Raw genomic sequence first — 21,928 nt, 5'->3', positions numbered from 1 at the left:
GAGTAGCTGCTCTCCCCCCACAAATGTTCATCTCCTCCTGGTAGACAGCTGTTGTGATGTTTTCCAATGCCAAAGGAATGGCTCCAGCTTTACCTCCTCAGCTAAGGATGAAAGCTCACTTGAAATCATTTACTGTATAACACAGGGGTGTTAGCAGCTGGATCACTGCTTGCCCTGTTCAGCTGGGTCAGCAAAGCACTGCCCCAGTGCATCTTCCCTCTACTCACACAGGTGTACATCAGACCAATACTCTATGTGAAGGCTGTGGCATGATCAGATGGCCATCACCCATGTGTTGGACACCTGATAAAATCTCCCCAGTAAAAGATTGACAAATTCTATGATATTGCAGAGCACTGCCACTGTGCAAAGATGTCAGAGACAGCAGCAAAGGAAAGCACAAGCATGAAGCTGTCACACAGGTAGCCTGTTCTCTCATCCTCTATGATCTTTCTGAGCAGGGTCAGGTTTCTAACCACTTTCTGGGAAGGAGGGATGAAGTGACCCTGTTCCTTGGCTGGATATGGTAGTTATGGCAGACCATTTTCGGAAAGAATAATCATCCTGACCCTTTGCAGGAGGCCACAACCTGGAAGCTCTCATGTCAGTAGTTGTCCTCCAGTGTGAAAGACCAGAAAAAAGAAGGCCTAGCAATGCAAAAAGCCTGCAAGATCCCTGCTCCATCTTTGATACGTTCATATCACCACCTATCCTACTTAGCACCCTTGCTTTCTTTGCTGGGGAACAGCAGTGAGTCCTTGGGGCCATTTGTGTCCCTCTGCTGGTCTCCCTGAGCTGTGGTGTTGGCAATGATGACTGTTTCTGCAGGAGAGCGTTGTGAGTTCCCTGGCACCAGGCCTGCTTACTGTCCCTGTTCCTGACATCTTAATAGTGGCACGTAAATTCTGAGTCCCCCTTTGGACATTAAGTTCTTTCTTTGGTATGGCTCCTCGGTGCTTTGGGGTTTTACACCTCAACACATCTTAAATCTGGCCAACAGCTACTAGGTATGGTGATAGGGTAATGAAAGCAGCTCTGTTGTTACGGAGAGGGCATGGAGAGACCTCCTCATTACTGATCTTTATCTTCTAATGTTGAGATTAACTGTATAAATAATTTCCCCTGGCAAAACACAGCCAACTGAAAAGGTATCTGTAAATGGCACCTGTACCCATGTCAGCTTTCAGGTAAGCCAAAAGCAATAGGTGTCAGCTTGAGAGGGAAATGAAAGGTAATAAATTTTTCTGTGTGTGAGTAGGCTTTCTTCACAAGAATGAAGCTGCAAGCTGCACCATCGCCACTGAAAAACACAGGCTATTAGTAGCCACTGCCAAATAACAAGAGCAGCTAGCGGGATAAACCCAGGCTTTGATGTCAGGCAAAGCTGAGAAGGCACAAAGGGGGCATCTAGGAGTCAAACTGCCTCTCCGAGAGATCACAGCCGGTAAATCTAGCTCCGCATTTCAGCTGCCTCCTCTCTGCTGCCAGAAATCCTGAGCATGGGAGACAGCAATGGAAAATCCCACTGAATCATTGTCCCACCTGAGGCATGCCTGATTTGGTGGGCTCGACTTTGCCACACAGGAATCCGCGAGCATACTGGAAAACCAATAGTGGCTCTGGAGGATGAGTAGCAGTAAACCCCACTAAGCTGCAGCATTTTCTCTTTAAAGACGGAAGCTCTGCACAAGCAGCCTCTAAGCCCTGATGCTCATTCAATGTACCCAGGTCCTGCTGATTTCCACTGAAGTTTTGTCAGAGGTTTAAATTAGATCAATGCACCGTCTGAATTTCACTGCACAATTCTTTGAGATTGTGGTTAATTCCTAACCTAATTTTCTCTGAAACACTTCCCACAGCGTTGCTTACAACGCTGCACAATGGATTTAGATGGGACAAATGCCGAAGGGGGACCCTGCTAAGGCTGTTGGGTGCAGGCATCTCCCCTCTCTCTGGTTCATTAAGTTCAAAATCTAACACAGCCTTTTCTATGCAGCAGTGCTACACAAGACTAGCTGCTCCAGAGTCATTTGAGCTATTGTGATATGAATCAGCTGTGGAAAAGGCCCAGGGTCTTCCCAAATCCTGGCACAAGAAGCAGAGGAACAAACTGCTGACCGCACTGCATTTCCCTGCGTTAAAGGAGGATTAATTAATGTTTTCAGGCTGCTTTGAAAATTAAAAGTGCCACGTGGTGCAATATTGCTGTTCCCGTTGTTCACCCTGTAGCTGATAAGTACCATGTCTCTCACAAACCAACTGGAAATTGCTTTTGGTATTTTTGATGGTTTTCAGTAGAGCTGCTACAGCCCGCTGCTTCATTCTAATAAATGTGCCCTAGTTCACCTTCCCCTGTCCCCCTTCATCTAAGCTCCTCTGCAAGGGAAATAAAAACATCAGTGCCTGGCACCATCTGTCAGGCACAGGCTAATCCATTCTCTGCTTATCTCATGGTCAATTTGGTTTCTTTCTGAGTGGTACAGCCACTCTTCCTATTGCTGAGAATTTAATACTATTCAGAGGTTTGGGCTTTGCCATATTTTCATGGTAATATTATGATGACAATTGCAATGTTCAGACATACATCCCCTCCGTATGTCCATACTGGAGAACAGTACTAAATCAAACATGTAACCACACAGAAAGGCAGGTAGTACTGCTCTTCCCATTATACACATGAAAAACAAGGCAAAAAGAACTGACTTACCCAGGGATGTGAATCAGCAGCAGATCTGAGCAGAGGGCTCACAGGTCCCTGATAAGACCCAGTCACTGATGACATCCAAAACACCATTGCTTTGCCTCTCTTTCTCCTCCTGTTTTGGCTTTGTTTACAGTGATCTCTACCGAAGCTTTGCAAAGATGATTAAGATGCAGACCTTCATACAGCTCCTGTGATGAGACTGTGCAGATCCACCAGGCACAAAGCTCACAGAGCAGCACAAGAGCAGTTCAGGTCTTTCTGTTAACAAACAGGGCACCTTATACCAGTTATTCCCTCTATTTGCAGGTGGTTATGGGACTCCAGGCACAGTCTTTATGGCTTCCTTCTAACACTCTCACTACTTCTGTTGTCCCCATGCTATTAACTAAGAGGTGATTGCTGTCTGACAGACTGCTCTGACACTTTTGCTCCCTTTGCATGATATAAAGAGGCATTGATGACAGGTCAATGAGCAAGGTGAGTGCTCAGTTGTCCAGGATCAGGCCAGAGCTGGCCTAACTGAAGAGATCTGATTCTGTGGAGATCTGCCTGAAGCAAACAGCAGTTCTTAACATACCGGTGTTGACCCACCATCGACTGTCTAACCTTGTGCAGGCTCGTCAAAAATCCATGCAGGAAGCTGAAGAACACTTGGGCATGTAAGTATGTGCTGCCCGCTGCATGCGCCCAGAGATGTCCAACAGCCTTTGATGTGGAATGATAGGAAAGCCCTGCCACTCCTCTGATATCACATGGATGGACCCAGGAAAAAGTATACCTTCTTTAGCATGGGTGTTATTAGATACGTGGTATCATTAGAATAGAAATCCTTAAAATGGCACGGCTTGCTCTGTAAGAGGAAAAAAACCTTCCTTTGTCATGTCTTTGTCATGCTCAAAAGGATTTTTTCCATCATATTTTTGCCAAGATCACTACTTGTTTGCTGAGGATGCAATCTGTGCACGAGCATTGAGCCATTAAAACTGGCAGGCACTTGGTAACGCTTGCAACCAATGGCCAGAAAGGGCCACAGACACTTTCCCTCTTTCTTCCCTCATCTTTCATCTCCCTCATGAGCAATATTTAAGGTGTGTCACAAGAATTTCAGCTTGAGCGGCCTGAAACCGTGCAAGCAGCATCAGCCATAGGATTACTGAGGTGCGGATGCAGCTGGCAATCGTCGCTGTGCCTCAAACCCCCACAGGGAGCGGCGGACACCGGGCTCGGGGCGGTGAAGGGCTGAGGGCCCCCACGGCCGCCTAAAGCCCCCAGCCGCCACCGGGCGCGTCCGTGAGGTGACCGGGGCGGAGCGGGCCGTGAGGCGGAGCCTCGGCGGCGCTGATTGACGTGCCGCGGGGCGGGGCCTCGAGGGGGCGGAGCCTCGCCGGCGCTGATTGACGTGCTGCGGGGGCGGGGCTACGCCGCCGAGCCGGAGCGTCGGGGCTGTGGAGGGTGGGGGGCAGACACCGGGCACGGAGCTGCCGCCGCCGCCGCTCCCCTGCACCAGGTAACCGGGCGGGAGGACCGTGCCGAGCCCCGCACTCACCAGGGAGGCCGTGAGGGGGGGGGAGACGCCGGTGGCTGGGGCGGGAGGTGGCGGCTGCCGCTGCGGGCCGTGGCGGGGCCCTGGGGGAGCTGCTCCGGCTCGGAGGCGCGGAGCGGGGCCAGTGCCGACTCTGCCTGCCCCGCTGCGGCCCGGCGCCGCGACAAAGCACCGGCCCTTCCCCACCCGTCCCTTTCTCCGCCAGCAGCGTCTCGCAGCGCCGCCGATCCTTCCTGCTCGGCCCTGAGCCGAGGGCCGGCACCGAGCACCCCTTCCCTGCCGTGGCCACAACTTCCTCCGCCGACCCCGCATCGCCGCCGGCTCCCTTCCCCGGAGGGGCGGTGGCAACTTTCCTTTGCGGGGAGGAGGAACCGTGCTCAGGCCCTTCCGCCGCGTCGTCCCCTTTCCCCGCACCGCACGGCAGGGGGAAGCGGCAGTGCGGGCAGCCCCGGGGTGCGGGGCTGGGCCCGGGCGCCCCTCACCGCGGCGGCGGGGCCTCCCGTCAGCTGTTTCCTCCTGTTTGTTGTCAAGTTGCCTGCGCTGCCCGCAGCGCCCGGCGGCGGCGCCGGCGAAAGAGCCGCCGGCGGTTGGCTGCGCGTGGCCCCGTGACGGCGCACGGCCGGGACCCGCCTCCCCCTCCACTCAACACACCCCCCCCCCCAACCTCACGGGGCTTTGTGTGGAGCGGGGGTCGTCCCAGCCCGGGGTGCGGGGTTCACGTCGCCTCTGCCGGCCTGGCCGTGGAGCGTTACGAAGGCCGGCGCCGGTGCTGCCGCTCCCAGAGCGTAGGTCAGTTCCCTCCCCGCCAGCCCTTGGGGCAGCCCCGGTGCCACAGGTTGGGTGGCAGGGCCGCTTGAGCGCCTTCTCAAGTGATGGAGTGCTGCTTTGCTCCGTCGGGGCTGGCTCGCCGCCGCAACAGCCATCGGTAGCCCCGTGTCCCTGCCCGGGGGTGACTCGCACTGAAGGCTGTTGTCGGAAGCCCCGTGGTGGTTACTCGCTGACGGAGGTGCTCGCGGCTCTTCAGCAGTGAGTCCGACGGCTCTTCGGGCGGGTTTTGACTGAGAAAGTGTGGATTCCCAGGGAACTGAGGCACTGGAACAGGCTGCCCAGGGCAGTGGTGGAGTAACCGTCCCTGGAAGTGTTCACACACCGTGCAGATGGGGCCCTCAGTGACATGGGTTAGTGGTGGCCTTGGCCGTGCTGGGGAGTGGTTGGACTGGATGAACTTAAGGCTTTTCCAGTTGACTCTGTGATTGTGACAGTGCATTTTAGCTCTGGAAGAGGTTCTGGTCAAAGCCGAAAAGGAATTCAGAAACTGTTATCTGTTGATCTGTTGCGCTGTGTACACATCTCAGCTGTACTGTGCAAGCAGATACACATTAGATGGCTCCAGCATGCTTATTTAAGAATAAAAGCTGTGTTTTGGATAATATAGTGCTGGAAGTTAATAAATTCTTTAAATAAACATGGCGTTAGGGTTAGGTTGAAGGAATAACAAAGCAAGTACCCAAGTCTCACGAGGGAGAAACACAGGGCATGGCTTTTCTCAGATTGGTAATTGTCCTAGAGCACTTCTTGTTGTCAACAGCTAATGGCAATTGATCAGCCATTGGTTAACAATGGTTGTGACTGATGGCAGGAAGGAAGGGAGCTTACTTGGTGGTGGTAAAGATTCCCTCATGTGGCTGGTTCAGCTATATATAAAACTATGTAACAGCTATATATAATCCTTTTATATATAGACTCATTCTGGACAGCTGTACTGAAGTAATGTTTATGGCAAATGAAACTCTCCATTTTCAAGTGTTACCCTTTTTCTAATACTAGACTTTAGAGATGTTGTTTAGAGGCTTCTGTCATCTGGTACTTTCACTTCCACAGCAGTGGAGGCCCTTAGCTTATAGAATTCAGATCTAATTGTTTATATGGAGATTTTAATGATGAGTGAGTTTCAGATGTTGCTGCCAAGCGTGCCTCTCAAAGCTGGGTAGGGAAGATGACAAGAGTAGGTGAGATTTGTAACTTGTCATCTGACAGTGAGTTGTACACATGCACACAAATATATATGTATTATATATATATTTAGCATTCCCTCTTCTGGTAGTCATCACAGGCTTGAAGCGGTGTTGTCCAAGATAGGTCACTGGTTCATATTTGTTTACTATCATTTGACCTATGTTGAAATCTTGAGTTGCTCAGCTCTTGCAGCAATATGTAATTCCCTTAAGCAAGATTTAACTTAAAAATAACTTGTTACATGTGTAGAGGAAATGCCTGTACACTGTGGATGTTTGGTAGCAAGTCTCTTCACTGTTGGAGCCTTGAGCTACATTTAGGAGTTTCCTAGTTCATATAAAAATTTCTTGGTGAGGTGCACTTAGCATATTCTGGCAGTTGGATGTGGTTTGTGTGGGAGTTCCAATGGTCATTGTCTTTTCACTGGTTCTTTAAATTTTGTGTGTGACTCGTGGAATCAGTGGTGTCTTTGGGTGAAGATTTGTATCACTACAACAGTAAAGTTAATGAAAAGAGAAAATCTGAATTTAGCTTTCTGCAGGTTGAAGAATGAATGAATAGGCAAAAGTTGTCTTGTTAATTAGTGTAAGAATAAATATATTGCAAAACCAGGAAACGCAGCTTTCTTACAAACAGTTTAGGATTTGAGAGGATCACCTTCTCCTCCCTTAGGGAAGGGAAAGGGGAGGCAGGGAGAGAAGGGGAAAATGGAAGAGAAAAAGAAATTGGGAGACAGGAATAGCTATTGCTTTTGGACTCTGTGTAGTAGTGGGAAAGAAAATCTAAGTCTGATGCCATTTGTAAGCTAATACTTTTATATTTTATCTAACCAGAGTATTGTGGGGTGTAAGTGACTATGTGGGAGATGCTGAGATACGGGGCTGTATTAGAAACAAGCACCCACCTGTGTGGCTCTGCTCACTGTAAACCTCAAACAAACTAACCTGTGTTAAGTGTTCGCGTACACTGCTATGTTACGTTAACGTACTGAAATGCCAGTATCCCAATGCTAAAGGTTTTGACTTATCTAGAAAAAAAGCTGAGTTGCAGTAGAAAATTACACTACTGTAACTTGCACAAATGCAGTTTCATCCTGCTGGGCAGCTTGTTCTGTGCGGGTGCCATGCACTGCATCTGGACACAGCTTTCATTACTTTGCCAAAGCCTCTTCAGTCATCTTTGCTACAGTAGCTGGCTGGTTCTAATGAGCATAGCATAATGTTCCAGTTCACTTTTTCTTCGCATTTGGCTGCGCGTGGTGCTTTGATAACAAATTCTGCATGTAGGCAGAGGCCAGAGGCTGGGCCCTGCTTCCTTCGACAGCCACAGAAGTCTGTGGCAGATAGTTGAATCTCAGACCTCCTAAGAGACTGACCACATCTGTATTTTCAGATGCACCCCCAATTGTGAGCAGCAGAAACTCATGCAGGTAAGGAGCAAGTTTGTTGGTTGGGTTTTTTTTGCTTACCCAGTGATTCTTTAATGTGTGATCTTGTATAGCTGTGCTAAGTATTCTTTTTCCTCTTTCATACATGAAGATGAGAAGAGGAAGCTCAAGCCCCGTTCCTGACATGTGAAGATGAAGTTTAAGCCTGGTTCCAGAGTAAGTACACCTTGAGAATGTTTTACTGTACCTAGGGGAATGCACAGCCTTTATTCAAGGCGCTGAGAGTGCTTGTTGGCTCGCCATGTAAAGGAAAATGTCTTTAGGCAGTGAAATGGTGAAAGAGAGGCTGTCACAGTTTTTTATCCCTTAACTAGCAGCTGTTTTCTGTTGTAGATCTGAGATGCAGTAGATGGTGCTGAAGCAACACTGAGGCTTCTGAAATATCCACAGTCCAGTGTGTACATGGAAAGTGCCTCCTGGCTCTGCCAAACACTGATGGTCCTGTGTCTTCAAGAGATGCTTTCTGGGACAAGAAAACACTGACTGTTAGTTTTAAAAATGTTAATAAATAATTCTTTGTGTTGCATTTTTGTTCTTTATTGCTTGTGAAGGTAGGCAGGTTAGGTAATTCAAATACCAATCAAGTAGTGCTTCAGGTGGTTCCAGCTCTGTACGCAGATAGTGAACAAATTAAAGCTGTTGAATGTGAGTGAGCTCTTTGACAGCTGTTGCTCAGTGTTGCCAAAATCACTGCTGAAAAACAGGTGGAAGCTTTGGAGCATGCTGCTGTAGGAACATGTATAACAGTACACAACCATGGTGCTTGTGTTTCCTGTCTGTCCATCCACTCACTGGGAGAAGCATGCAGGCAGGAAATGTTTCACAGGATGACTAGGAAGTGGTGGTAAGGTTTGTGCTGTCAGAATACTGCCCTGTCAGCAAGCCTTACTAGCTGGGTAATACGAGCTACCATTGATTGTTCAGCTAAGGATACTCTCAAGAATGCAGGCACCTACTAATGGCACACTGGGCATCATCTCTCCATTCCTAAAAGTACCTGTTTCTTTGAAGTGCGTAGATTTGACAGGTGGTAGATACTTTATATCCCATTCGTGTAAGTAAGCCTGCCTTACTTCTGCCTTACATCTCCAGTGTAGAAGAATTGGAGCCATTAATTTAACATTATGACTTATCTTTGGTAGTTCATGTGAGGGCAGGATCACTAGGACTTCATCACTGACACATACCCAGCGAAAAATGTTTAGCTGACTTAAAAGGTGAAATCACAGGCCAAAAAGCACCAATCTCTGTGCTTTCCTCAGTATATGGTTTTGTGAATAACCAAGATTCCTGACCGCTGAAAGTTCTGTTAGGAACATGATGGAATTCGTGTGATATAGTAGTGTCACTTTCTGGGGTTGTAACTAGCAATAGGGAACCTGACTGGAGCTCAGAACCAGTGGAAGTTATTTTCACTGGTTTTAAGTGTAGAAAGAGTGGATGAAGGGCTGAGTGTGCTTCTTGCATTTTCCTCCCCCTAACTGGAGGATCTTAAGCTGTGGAAATGCTTTACTGTTTTGCAGTTCTTCTGCTTGTCTTCATTTAAGAGCCTTCCCACTGCCTATAAAAGCTGCCTATAAGTGGCTTTTTTCAGATCATTTATGTATGTGTGAACATAAATAGACGCCCACACCTTTTACATGGGAAGTGAAAACTATAGGGAAAAAAAATTACACAGTTTTCTTGGGTGACTTTGTACACATCTCTTCTGTATGCAAAGGATATGAGTCTGAGAGCAATGGAAAATTGCTTTCACTTGTTCTGTAGTGCTTCTTATATGGTGAGTTCTACCCTACAGGATTCAAGATCGTTAGGAGACAATAGTCATCACCTCTACCAAGTACATTCTGAGTTGGTCTTGTAAGTGAATACTATGGTTTTAGCCTGGGGAAGAAAAAGGGGGGGAGGGAAGAGTATGAAATGATTCCAAGTTGAAGTTAACATCTCTACCTTACATGCTAAGAAAAAGCAAAAGCTCTTGTCATTTAGAAAATCCATGATCAAATGCAGTATTCAGAGACTGCCATGCTAGCAGTCAGTTTGTAACTTTGTTTTCCTGCTTTTTACTACTGTGAGCAAATGACTAAGGTGTATACATTTCAGCTGGACCTGTAAGGATTCATTGGTATCCGGTAGCCATCAAAACCAAGAGCTAAGGATAGTTGTAGGCTGCTGTCTGCTTTGACCAAAATCTGCCAGGGACCAGTTGAGTGCAGAGGTTGTTTTTTAAAGTTGGATACTCTAATAGGATTACAGTATTTTAGCATTTTCTTAAAAACAGAACCCCAACTCAAAATCTGAACTGTTTTGACTGTTGTAATGCATATTGCAGGATTTAATTTTCCAAATTTTTAAATGCGTATTTATTTAAATAATACATTGTTTTCTTGTGTGCTGTGTTCTGAAGACCATTGTTAGGGTACCAGTTGATTTGTTAGATTCTGCTGTAACTTTAATCTGAATTCTCAAAGTCAGATGAATCTGGCTTTGTCTTTCTTTTGGAACCCAAGTCTTACTGGAAGTTTTTTCTCATTTAGGTGCTTGGTGAGGTTACTTTCAGCTTTTTGGTGAGATATAAATAATTGAAGAATGTAGGCCTTCTATTACTAAGTAGGTTTTTCAGCATGAATTCTTTGACTGTATTTATTTATGCATTTATTTTAATGTTTAGCATCTTCAGGACTCAGCAGTTCAGTCCATGCATAATGCCATATCCAGAAGTAATACATTTCTAGGATGCTTTGACTTCTAACTTGATTGTAACAATTACACTGGCACTCTTTTCTGAAGTAGTTACATTTTGGTTTCAGTGGCTCTGGGTTACTGGTTTTCCAGGTGCAGTAACATGAATTCTGATTTTAGATGGAACGTGTGTTTGCGTTTTAAGTGTTCAGATGCATATTTTTCAAAGTGGCATGCTTTGCAAGGTTGGTCTGTCTAATGGATCTGTTCTCATCACTTACCAAGCTTAGTGTTACTCTTGGTGAAAAAGCAGGATGTGTTTGGATTTGTTTTATATTGGCTTCTAGAAATACTGAAGGGGTGTGCATTGTGTTTACCCTGAAAGAAATACCCTTTTGGATGTTGATTCCACATTTTCAGTAACGTAAGATCAGTTAATTGTTTTTAATCCACAACACAAAAATAGCATTATCCAAAATTAGTAAGGATGGCACATGGAGCTAGGCCAAGTGCCTCATGGGCATATCTGTCACAGTTGCCCTTATTGCTTGTCTTTGTGGTTTCTTCTGGTTGGAGACTTTGACTGATGCTATCTATTCACACTTATTGTCTGTTGATTTTCCTTCATGCTGTCACAGTTCACATCTTATTTTTTCTTTTCCCCTTGCTTGCTAGGAAAGATAAAGACATTAGAGAGGTGTAAAGCTTAGAGAAATTGAAGGAACGCGCTTCCATATTTTGTATGGAGTCACAAGGAGATGCACCCTTACAGTCAGCTAAGTCTTTGAGGTATTTTTGTCAAACTCAAGACCTGTTTTATTTATCCTCCCAAGAAGAAAAATGGGTGTCATATCACTTTTAAAGGAAAGCGGCATTTCATTCCTTTGAATTTTTATGTATCCTTCAGATGGGATACAGAAGATTAACAAAGATACGAAAAATCTGAATGTAAGGAAGTTGTGCTAGAATCACTCTTCAATACTAGGAACCCTTTCTATTGCTGCACACTGTAAGAAAACAAAGTGATGAAATAAAGCAATTGGAAAAAATTGTCAGTGGCTTACGATTTTTACATGTAAAAATGGTATTTTTAATTTTGTGTGTGCGGGCGCATGTTTTAGTCCATTTGCTTTGTGCATGTCAGAGTAAGCTTTAAGAAACTGATCCCTTGAAACTTGAAATGGGTTTAATTTAGGTATTTGTGCCCCTTAAAACCATTTGACACAGAAGATTCAACTTGACGAGCACCACATTTGATTAATTTCTCTCTGAATGGCACACTGTCTCCTGCTCTGAAAAGTAAAACCCACACGATTTTAATATTGCAGCTTGTCAGATTTACTTTGCATTGCTATGCATGACAAAAGCAGAGGCAATACTCTCTTCTGATTCCACATCTGAAGCATAAATGGAGGTATATTTAACTTGTTAGACTATAGATGCCTAGTCATAAAATTTCAGCAGTTGAAATGGAAATAACGTAATAATTGAATTCCTTTGTTATGTTATCTCATCCTTTGTGATTTAAGTTTTCAGCTGTCTGATGTGTTTCATGCCTACTCGATACTTAACTGAGTAATCTATGTAGCTGGTATAAAGTTGGTGAGATGCTTTAACTTTCCTAAGCAATGAAGAGATTCGCTTATTAGATACTGCTGGTCTGCTGGTATAGATTTCTAAACTCTCTTTTCCTGCTGACTAAAGTTGCTGAGGTATTTCAGTGATGATGCTTTGGAAATAGCTTGGGTAAATGATACAATATTTTGTATTTAGATTGGAAAGCTTTAAATGTTTGTATATACAAATTGTCTGGTGTAAAGACTGGGTGGGTTGTTTGTTATGTGAAATAGCATCCAAACCTTTCCTATGTTGTTATGTATATGAAATCACTAAGTGTCAAGTCAAATGCAGTAGCCCAGCCTGCTATAGAAGACTAAAGCATCTTGGATGGTGATGTTGTGTGGTTGCATATCAGAAATTCTGCAAAGCTTAGGGGAAGTGACAAAATAAATACATATTTTAAAAGGGGGGGGGGGGGGGGTGACTTGGGAAAATTAAACCATAATTGCCTTGGTGACTCAGTGTACTTCTCTGTGCTTCATTTCCCAGTGCTGACTAAGATGAGTGAGTCGTTGGGAATATATTGAAATGGAATTTCAGTATTATATTAAAGAGGAAAAGAAAATAGGGAAGAAGTGGAAGCTTTTGAGTTTAAGAGTTGTAGGGTCCAGAAGTGGTCTGCAAGTGTCTGAACTATACTTTAAAGGTTTTGGTTTGTGGTTTGCTCATTTAATATAATTAGTTTCTATCTAGGTGTGTCATCTTACTGGTAAGATGGCCACTTTGGGAAAGAACTTGTCTTGGTGAGAAAGGCTGGATGCAGTCTGTAAGTTCAGTAATTCATCTATGAAAGAAGGAACCTCTGCAATCATTGCCTGAATTGGTTTGCAGAATATTCTGCCATGTGTACGGGTGTTTGCAGTTGGATGGTTTTTTCTCTGCCATGGGTGATGTATGTGATCTTTCTTTTTGCTTTCAGGTCTTTGAGTATAAATTTACGTAAGTTCTAAAAATGGGAAGGATTTTTCTGGATCACATTGGTGGCACTCGCCTGTTCTCCTGTGCAAACTGCGACACTATTCTGACCAATCGTTCTGAGCTCATCTCCACTCGTTTTACAGGGGCCACGGGAAGAGCCTTTCTTTTTAACAAGGTTGGTAAGAAGCTGAGGAGGAACTACTGTTTGCTTTTGAAAAATGAATTGGTGGGAAATGAATCTGTCATCAAAATGAAAAAGCTTCTTGGCTAAAATATTGTATAATTATTATCTTAATTTTTTAATATTTATTTTGTTCTGTCCAGCAGTCTTTGAAGTCAAATCAGGCATTTACTGTCAATGGCAAGCTGTCTAAATTAGTTTAACCACAGTACTGAAAGACTGTAAAGAGGATCGTGTACATAGAGGTATCATGGCAAAATACACGGAGTTTTGACTTTGGAGACTTCTGTAACATGAACCTCAGATTTACTGTGAGAATATCTTTTGGTCTATCAAAGTGTTTCAAAGGCATTTTCACTTTTAGTCAGTTAAAGTCTAGGTAGTATTCTGTTTAATTCTAAAATGCATTTAAGCTAGCAGTAGTTTGTCAGCTTTAGGCAACCATAGTCTCTTACAGTCAATAAGACTCCGGTTTACTTGAATGGTTTTTTTTAATTGATCATATTTGATTTAATTCAACAGACTGAAATATGGAAGTGTCCTGATTTGGGCTGGGATACAGTAAATTTTCTTCCTAGAAGCTGTGTGTTGGCTTTAAGCTGAGAATAATGTTAATAACACGCCTAAAAACCTGAATTGTAGCATTATTTATTAACCCCTGTGTTAGACACACTGAAAAAACAGTGATCATCTTGTGGTTCCTCACAAAGCTTCTGGTCATGTAATCATTGGGGTGTGTTGGTTTGAGTGTTTACTTGAAAGCCGTTTGGTGATTGGCAGATTCGATAGAGGCACCAGTAATGTCCTCACTTAACTGTGCTTAGCTTTGGGATTTCTGGTATGCTGGATCCTTTCAGTAGTATTTGTCTCTTAAGTGTTGGGCTGCGTTGCTGTAAGAGAACTGTGTATCTGTATTCTTTTTCACCCAATGCTCACTGGTTTCTGGGGTTTGAATTTTTCTTGTGTTAAATAGTGGGGTTTCATCACAGAGGTCTGTTTTTTTTACATTTCTGCACACAAATACCTTACATCTGAAGCAGAGAGAATATGTACAGTCAGATGGCAGGCTGAGAAAGCAGCACAGCCCCATCTTTCAGAATCCTAACGCGTATCAGCGGTTTGGATGCAGTTCTGACGTTAACTTTTCAGCGAATTGTGCATCCTGATTCTGTGATGTTGCTGTGTAACCAGTTAAGAGAATGTTTTAAACTGCCAAGACAGCACACAGAAGAATAGGTGCATGTTTAATGCCTACATTCTCAGCCACTTTTTCTCAGCCTGCTTTTTCTTACATGGTTATTTCAAATGCAGGTGAAGACTTTTAAAGAAGTACCTCTTAATGTTTTGGTTCTGACTTCTGGGAATAAGTGATCACACCAGTTGCTAGATATGGGTTACATATATTACAAGTGGATTAATAGCAATTAGTTGAACAAGGTACTCTGCACTCTAGTACTTCTTGTGATGGCATTTCATGTCTCGGTTAAACAGTGAGTTATATGTCCCTGTGAAGTGAATCTGTAAATTGTTACCTTCACAAGCAGATTTTCAAGGGCTGTTGAGTTACTACACTGCAGTTTTCAGTTCATGTGCAGTGTCAGAGGCTCTTTACGTCTAAAATGTTGATAGTCATGGACATTGTTACTAAGCTTTGCTCTGGGCAGACTAATCCTCTCTATTCCGTGTCCCTGTATATTTGTATCAGGTGGTAAATCTGCAGTACAGTGAAGTTCAGGATCGGGTCATGCTCACTGGCCGCCACATGGTTCGAGACGTGAGCTGCAAGAACTGCAACAGCAAACTGGGTTGGATCTATGAATTTGCCACTGAAGACAGCCAGCGCTACAAGGAAGGCCGCGTTATCCTGGAAAGAGCGTTGGTCCGAGAGAGCGAAGGATTTGAGGAGCATGTTCCATCTGACAATTCCTGAAGAGACTTGAGTCTCTTCTCAGGTTCTCTTCAATTGAAACTCAAAAATAATAAATTCATCAAAAAAATCTGCTTACATACACTGTCACCTTAGCATCAGAGTCGGATTCATGGACTACAGAGTGGGAAAGATTGTGAGAGTATTTCAGATGGAACCTTCCTTTCTTTATTCCTTTTATATTTTACTTTCCCTCCAGCAGCTCTTTGTAGAAAGAATGTTGTGCAGATGCTGTAAATTTTTCTCTCTTGCATTTACATCTGTTAGATTTGATATTGTATCTACAGATACAGCAGGCTAAAATGAAAATATTGGGGGGGGTTGTCTTCTGTTGGAGAGAAACGCAATGAGGTTTCTTTTAGTTTGCACAAACTGATGTCAGCATAAAGTTATTTTAAAACTACAGATTTTTTTAAAAACTATATTCCAATTTTGGAGTTAAGTTTTTAGTTAGTGGTTTTGGTTTATTTTGGGTTTGTTTGGTTGTTTTTTTTACCCAGTCTTTTCACCTGATCTGCTAGCTAAAGTGAAGAGATCCGAATTTGTGCTGAGTGCTAATGGTTCAGTGTTGGTACAGCTTGGGCTGGCCCGTGTGCCATATTCTTGTTGAGGTTGATTGGTAGCACAGAGCCCATTATTTCTTGTCGTTCTCGACCCAAAGATATCACCATTCCTTGTTTATTTGTGAAGTCCCATTCACCAAGTAAACTGGTGTTGATTGGAAAATACTCTTGAAATAGGGCAAAACTGCTTGGCTTTTTTTTAAACTTTAACTGATGTAACTTATAAGCATAGTAATAATATAATAGTTGTCTGTTTAGTCTTGCGTTGCTTACGATTCAAGCTGTGTTTGTAATGATAGGAATCCACTGAGAAACTACTGTTTCAGTAGTGATTTTTTTTCATTGCTCTACTAAACTCAATAAGTAGACAGGGAGTCGCAAATCTTTAATTCTTCAAGTAGCTTTCTTTAAACCCAGAACTTCCTATGTTAAACACAGCTGCTGTGTAAAAGGAGAAGATTGCCAGCATGTTTGTTCATGCCCAGAGTTATGCAATCTGCATCTCTTGAAAAGATTAACTTAAACAGCTTGTGTTCAAATGCTGCTTCTGGTGTTGAAACCTTTATCTTTCAACTTTGTTGAACCTTTTTCATGGTGATGTTCCTTTTTTATCTTTCTGGGCAGCAGTACATGTCAGCCTAGTAGTAACTAGTGACTTGGATTCCTGCTTTCTTATTGTAGAGGTCAGCTCTGTTTGAAACCGTGAACTTGCTTGCCTTTTTAGCAAAAACGCTCTTCATTAACTTGACTCAAGGGTGCCCAAACGCTTTTGTTCTGTCTTAAGTCATAAGTTAAGATGTCAAGGGCTGAAATTTATTTGAATGTTAGGTATGTATGATTCCTTATCAGAGATACTTTCATTTTTTTTCTTCTCATTGGATAAACTGGGGTCAACACGAAAAAAGTTACCCACAGGCTTAGAAGAGGGGCAAAAACCCTCCACTCAGCCAAACAGATCTGGGCTCTGACCTTTCAGAGTATTTTTCTTCACTAGCCACAGCTCCATATCTGAAGTTAAAATGTGGAGGGTGACTATGCAGAGTATTTTTCTTTTACTGTTTTTTGTCACCAAGTGGCAATTTGGACACCCCTGACTTGTACCTACTGCCTATTTCATGTAAAAGTAGCTTTCTTATAGAATTGTCACATAGAAAGAGAACAGAGTAGATCATACCAGAGCTGTGCTTGAATCAAGCTGCTTAAACGATCGTGTACTTGTGCCTCAAATGAATCAGTTTTTGCACTGAGTACAGTAGTACCCCGTTATCTTGTACTTCTGTCCTTCACAGACCTTTAAAGCCTCATTAGCATGGTTCTCTGCAGTACTTTTCTTGTACTTCTGACATTACAGTACAATAAAGTATGTTTTGTCCTGAATTGGTATTTGCCATTCTTTTTGAGTAACTTTCATGGAGTCTTGTTAGTTGAATGATGTAACCTGTCTTCCATTCCCTGCCTTGTTGAATACATCACTGCATTTCTACAGCACAGTGACAAGCTGTTGATGAGCATCTCTCCCTGAATAGGTGGCAAAAGTGTACTGTTGATTTTGGGAGGTGCTAAGTACAGCTTCGGGCGTATACCAGTCATACATATATATATATATGTATATACCATATACACATGAATGCCTTCAATTTGCTCCTGTTAAAGAGGAAATAAATCCAGGAAGTGGCTCATTTAGTGGAATTCTGGGTGCCAAACATAACTTCTGCAAAAATGTGAAGTTTTTGCTTGAAGATAAATTGGGAATTGAGGAATTGGGTATTTGTGTATCTGGAATTCTGTGATCTTTTTTCTTTGTGTGCAGATGTTCAGGAGAGGCCTTCTGGTAGCAGCTTCTCAACTTCACAAGCTGTAGCTGGAGAACTGGGGTGGGAGGATCATATTGGTGTAATGGAGCCTGAGGGGCTTTTTCTAACTTACTATTAAGACCTCTTTGTTTTGATAGAGTGGTAGTGAGATGTTAAAGATCACTTTCCTGAAAGCCTATGATTTGAAAGACACTATTGAGGTGAGTTCACTAAAAGTCTATGGGACTTAAGCAAGTGCACTGCAGCTTTAAGCCAGTAGACTTTGGATTGCACTTTAGCCCGCATGCTGTTCCGTATCACCTTGCTGGCTCCGTGGGAGAGTTTAACCTCATAAATTTTGACTGCTCCTCCTTGAGACGCTTTGTGTGTGAATGCAGATAACTTATCTGTAGGGAGCAAGACGACTGGTTACAGTACAGCTAGCAGCAGAGAAGACATTGCTATTTGACATTAAACGTTATTTTGTGTTACTGCAGTAGCCTGGCATTCCTAAACAAGGCATAGCTGGCACAACAAAAAGTGCTCCTGCAGTGAACTTGTGCCTGGCGTGTGATGGTGAGCCTATGCTGTCAGAGGCAGAGATGGTAGAAAGGAAATTACAGTGCACAACAGACTCCACTGTGTGTTTATGGAGACCTCAGAACTTGTGCTTTAGGCTGCAGCTTGGGCTAGCAGGGATTTAGACTTTAGCCTGACATTACCTGCATTAGAGTTTACATTTCCTGTGCTATGATCTCATCCTGGAGTTGCAGTGTAGGTGTGCTTTGGTTTTGAAGTAACTGAAGTACTTCAGGTTTGGACTGAGATACTTCATTAAAGCTGCTGACAGCCATTTCAGCAAAACACAGCTTTGAGAAGATGAAAAGACAGGATGGTGTGTTTATGGATTGAAAAAGTGTTTTACTTACTCTTTCCATGGATGTTCAGAAGAACTTTTGAAATAGCATACCTATCTCGTGGCTCTGTTAGAAACAGTTAGCATTACACTTTGCTCAGGGGTGGCTATGGTTACCTGAGAGAGGCTTATTTGTACAGGGCAAGCTTGTCTCACCAGATTTCTGCCTGAGCTGGAGGAAATACTGTCAGCAGATCATCAGTGGGTTAACAGGAAAGGAACTGATGAAGCTGCAGTTCAGGGGACAGCCTTATACCTTGCCAGGTACAAGGACGAGGTGGCTGGGGAAAAGCCTAGCTGTTTAATGAGCCTTATTTTAGAGGAGAAACCTGACCTGTGGCATTGCAGTACCATTCTGCCAAAGCCACAAGTAGTCTGTGGTGTTTCTTCCTTGGGCCTCTCTTCAGTTCTTTAGCAAAGCAATATTAAAAAATAAAAGTCTGGTGGAGCTTGGTTTCCTGTGGATCTTGAGGGCTTTGTGGAGTCCCTCATGTCTGACAGGGATGAAATGTTTCAGGCTTTATAGTTTGCTTGAGGCACTGATAAAGGTCACTCTCCAGTCTGGCCCTGTTCTTGCAGGATGTTAAAGAACTAAGCAGTATTGAGGCTCCTTGCTTCTTAAGCTGGAGTTAAAATTGCCCAATGACTTTAAAAGGGTGGTGAGGAGGAGTATGACCTGATTGACAGTGTAACTGTGTAAGCCTTTACCTCTTTCAGGAAATCTGAAATATTATGGCCGAACAAAATGAGCTCCTGCCTGATTCATCAACTATTATGTGGCAAAAACAGTCAACACCTTCTGATGAGACTAATTTAGACAACAAGGAGATGTTCCTGGTCTCAGAGTTACTTCCCTTACCACCTGTCTCTGGTGTAAGCATTTCTGATACGTGTAGGTAATTATAAGGGGAGATATGTCACGTTTGCCTTCCAGCCTTTTGTTTGTTCACTAATAGGGTTGTTCTTATTTGAATGGATTTCTGCTGCAGCCTAATGCTAGCCTGTCACTAGGTAAGGGACCTTCTAGCGTGGTATTAGTGACATTATCATCTTTCTCATCCTCAAGTTTAGTCAGAAGTTGTTTGAGAATGATACTGGACTGAACATCCTGCTCTGGGTAGTGGCAATGTGAAGAAAGACCTCATTCACCCTGTTCACAGGACACTTCCATTGTCTCTTTCCATCTGGTGTTATTGTAGCTGTGACCTGCTTAAGTTTGCATTGCAGCTCCTCCTTTTAAAAAGGAGGTGACTGTGAAACAGCAGTCTGTGCCTCTTAAATGTGATACTTCTCTCTCAAGGACCTGAAATACAGTTCGGTACAGGCTGCTCTGTGTACTGCTCCGTTGGAAAAGGTGTTGTGTTCCTGTTTGATTTGTTACTGCAAAAATAAACCCAGGCACTTGTCTGAGAAATGGCCAGAATCGCTCTGTACTGGGAGGCTGGTTATGGAAGAAAAACCCAGATGAAAGAGGAAGACATTTGTGTGCTTCTTTGTGAGGGGGGCTTCAAGTCTTAACTAAACCAAACAAATTCACCCAGAAGCAGCAGAGGAGGGAGAAATTCAGCAAGCTTGCATCTTTTCTTTCTGAATTGTGTGGGTTCAGGGAAAGTGGGAATCCCTTGGGCACTGTAGAGGACCTAAGGTTCCCTGATGAACAGAGGAAGAGACTGAATGTAAGCACTTCTGTTTTCTTGACAAACCTCATTTGAATGTCCTCACTATAGCACAAGGATAATGGGAAATGCAGAACGAGAGCTAAGTTTCTGGTGTTTGGGTGAAGGCAACTGGAAAGCAGTTGTCTTTCAAAGTAGGCTGGTTTTGTTCGCATTATCTGAAGCATTTTACAGTATCAGAAACTTGTATCTCTTACAGAAGTAAAACCAGAAGAAGAACAACAGGAGAAGGAACAAAAAGCTATGGCATTAATATGCATTTCCTAAGTGTCTGAAGGGGTAGGTAGGAGAGAGAAGGGAGTTCAGACCTTACGTTTATAGGCTTTGCCCATGAGAGATATATGCTTGTCTAACATCAGGACCCAATGCTGTTTCCTTCTAAGAGCTGGGGATGTTTAGATAGGGGATTTTGCTTTGTGCTTTTGAAAGCATTTGATTTGACTGTTGTAAACATTTACAAGTATTTGAAGCAGTAGGTTTACTGAGTTACAACAAAATGCGTGCCATGGATTGAAAAAAGTAGTGTTTGCAAGGGTTGTTTGCAGACTAATGGCAGAAGTTCCAAGAGATGCAGTCATCAGTGAAATAGGGAGACCCCTTTCCTACTAGGGGAGCACAAAGCAGAATGGTTAGTTCATACAAAGGTGCTTAGCCAAAAAGTTGCCTTTGACTGTCCTTATCAACTGAGTATAGTAATCCCCTGTCCTTGAGGGGTTTGAAGACTTATTCTAAGCATGACTATACGGTGAGTAAAGAGAGAAGAAGAGGGCGTTTGTTACTTTTCAGGGGTAGATCTTTGCTCATGTGCACCATCAAAGTGGGATGCTGTCAGAGAGGTGGTGAGAACTCTTTGGCATCCCATGGACAGGGTGCAGAAACAGCCTCTGTCGGTATGCTGCTGCTGGGATTTGGCCAGCAGATCTTTTTTCCCCATCCTACCCATTTTTATTAGGTTGGTCTGGTCTGTTATATTTTAGTCCACGCAGTGCCCTCAATTAGAACAAGTTGCTTAGGTTTCCTTAGGGCAATCTTTTTGCTTTAGGGATTAAGGGAAAGTAAAACCTACCTTAGCTCTGTCAGCACCCACAGATGTATGTGATAAAATGCAGGCATGCAAACAAAAATCCATAACTGCTATAGTGAATCAGCACAGTTCAGGGACTGGAGGAATTGCTTGATTTTGGCAATAGCAGAGGGTCGCTTCTAGTATCAGCATGATCAGTCGTTGCAGCTCAGAAGGGATTGGTGGATTGTCTATTCCATGTCTCCCTGCTGAGGAAGAATTAGCTTACGATGTACTCAATAAGCCTCCATTCTTGGGGTGAAGTTTCTCAGCATGATTTCTTATTGTAGCTGAAAGGACACCAGTGAGAGATGATTCAGGTCACAAAAGTAGAACGCTTTAAAAATGCCAGATTTCTGATGGATTGGGCAGCACACGGTTATTGTGTCCCTGCATACGTGCAGCCTGGGGGTGAATGTGGTATGTGATCACAAAAGTAGGGGGGGCACCATCATCACCCTTGCCTAAGGTCTGCACTGTTATGCACTGAGCTTGTAGATACAGCTTCCATCCCACCACTCCTAACTCTAGTTTGACATTTTATTAATTGTTTCCAAAGTTAATTTGGATATGAACTTTCTCTTGTGCATTTAGTGGCAAAAATTAAAGATTAAGCATTTGTAGTTAGCTGTTTCATGGCTGGAATTTGAACTGGGAATTCCATTTGGTGCAGTAACTGTTACTACTTAAGCTCCAAGGCCGACTGCTACTTAACCAGCAGTTGGAGGAAGCTTTTCATCAGAGAAGGCTGAGCAGATGTCAGACCCAGGCTTTAGGGGGTTTCACTTGATGTAAGGTCTTGGTGTTGGATAGGGAATGCTTTTTCAGCTCGTATGCTGGTTCTGGTTAGGTGGGGAGGGTTTGAAGTTTTGGTTTGGT

At 43.6% G+C, this 21,928-nt stretch overlaps 1 protein-coding gene across 5 annotated transcripts; it reads left to right on the top strand.

Annotated features, from left to right (window-relative positions):
• The first annotated feature begins 4,082 nt into the window (after positions 1–4,082).
• On the top strand, positions 4,083–16,978 carry YPEL5 (yippee like 5). 5 transcript variants are annotated; one of them, XM_061475495.1, is made up of 7 exons: positions 4,121–4,211; positions 7,550–7,692; positions 7,802–7,866; positions 8,044–8,195; positions 10,248–10,320; positions 12,932–13,105; positions 14,817–16,978. In XM_061475495.1, the coding sequence occupies exons 6-7, from the start codon at positions 12,965–12,967 to the stop codon at positions 15,039–15,041; spliced, it is 366 nt and encodes a 121-aa protein (XP_061331479.1). In that variant the 5' UTR covers positions 4,121–4,211; positions 7,550–7,692; positions 7,802–7,866; positions 8,044–8,195; positions 10,248–10,320; positions 12,932–12,964; the 3' UTR covers positions 15,042–16,978. The 5 variants fall into 5 exon arrangements, with proteins under 5 accessions (XP_061331481.1, XP_061331479.1, XP_061331478.1 ...); XM_061475494.1 differs by lacking the exon at positions 10,248–10,320; XM_061475498.1 differs by lacking the exons at positions 8,044–8,195; positions 10,248–10,320.
• The last annotated feature ends 4,950 nt before the right edge of the window (positions 16,979–21,928 follow it).

This window comes from Pezoporus flaviventris, unplaced genomic scaffold (assembly GCF_033815535.1).
Source record: "Pezoporus flaviventris isolate CSIRO_AGI_PZ_B2104156 unplaced genomic scaffold, CSIRO_AGI_Pfla_v1 ptg000083l, whole genome shotgun sequence".
NCBI lineage: Eukaryota > Metazoa > Chordata > Aves > Psittaciformes > Psittacidae > Pezoporus > Pezoporus flaviventris.
This window is presented reverse-complemented; position numbering and strand designations above follow the sequence as displayed.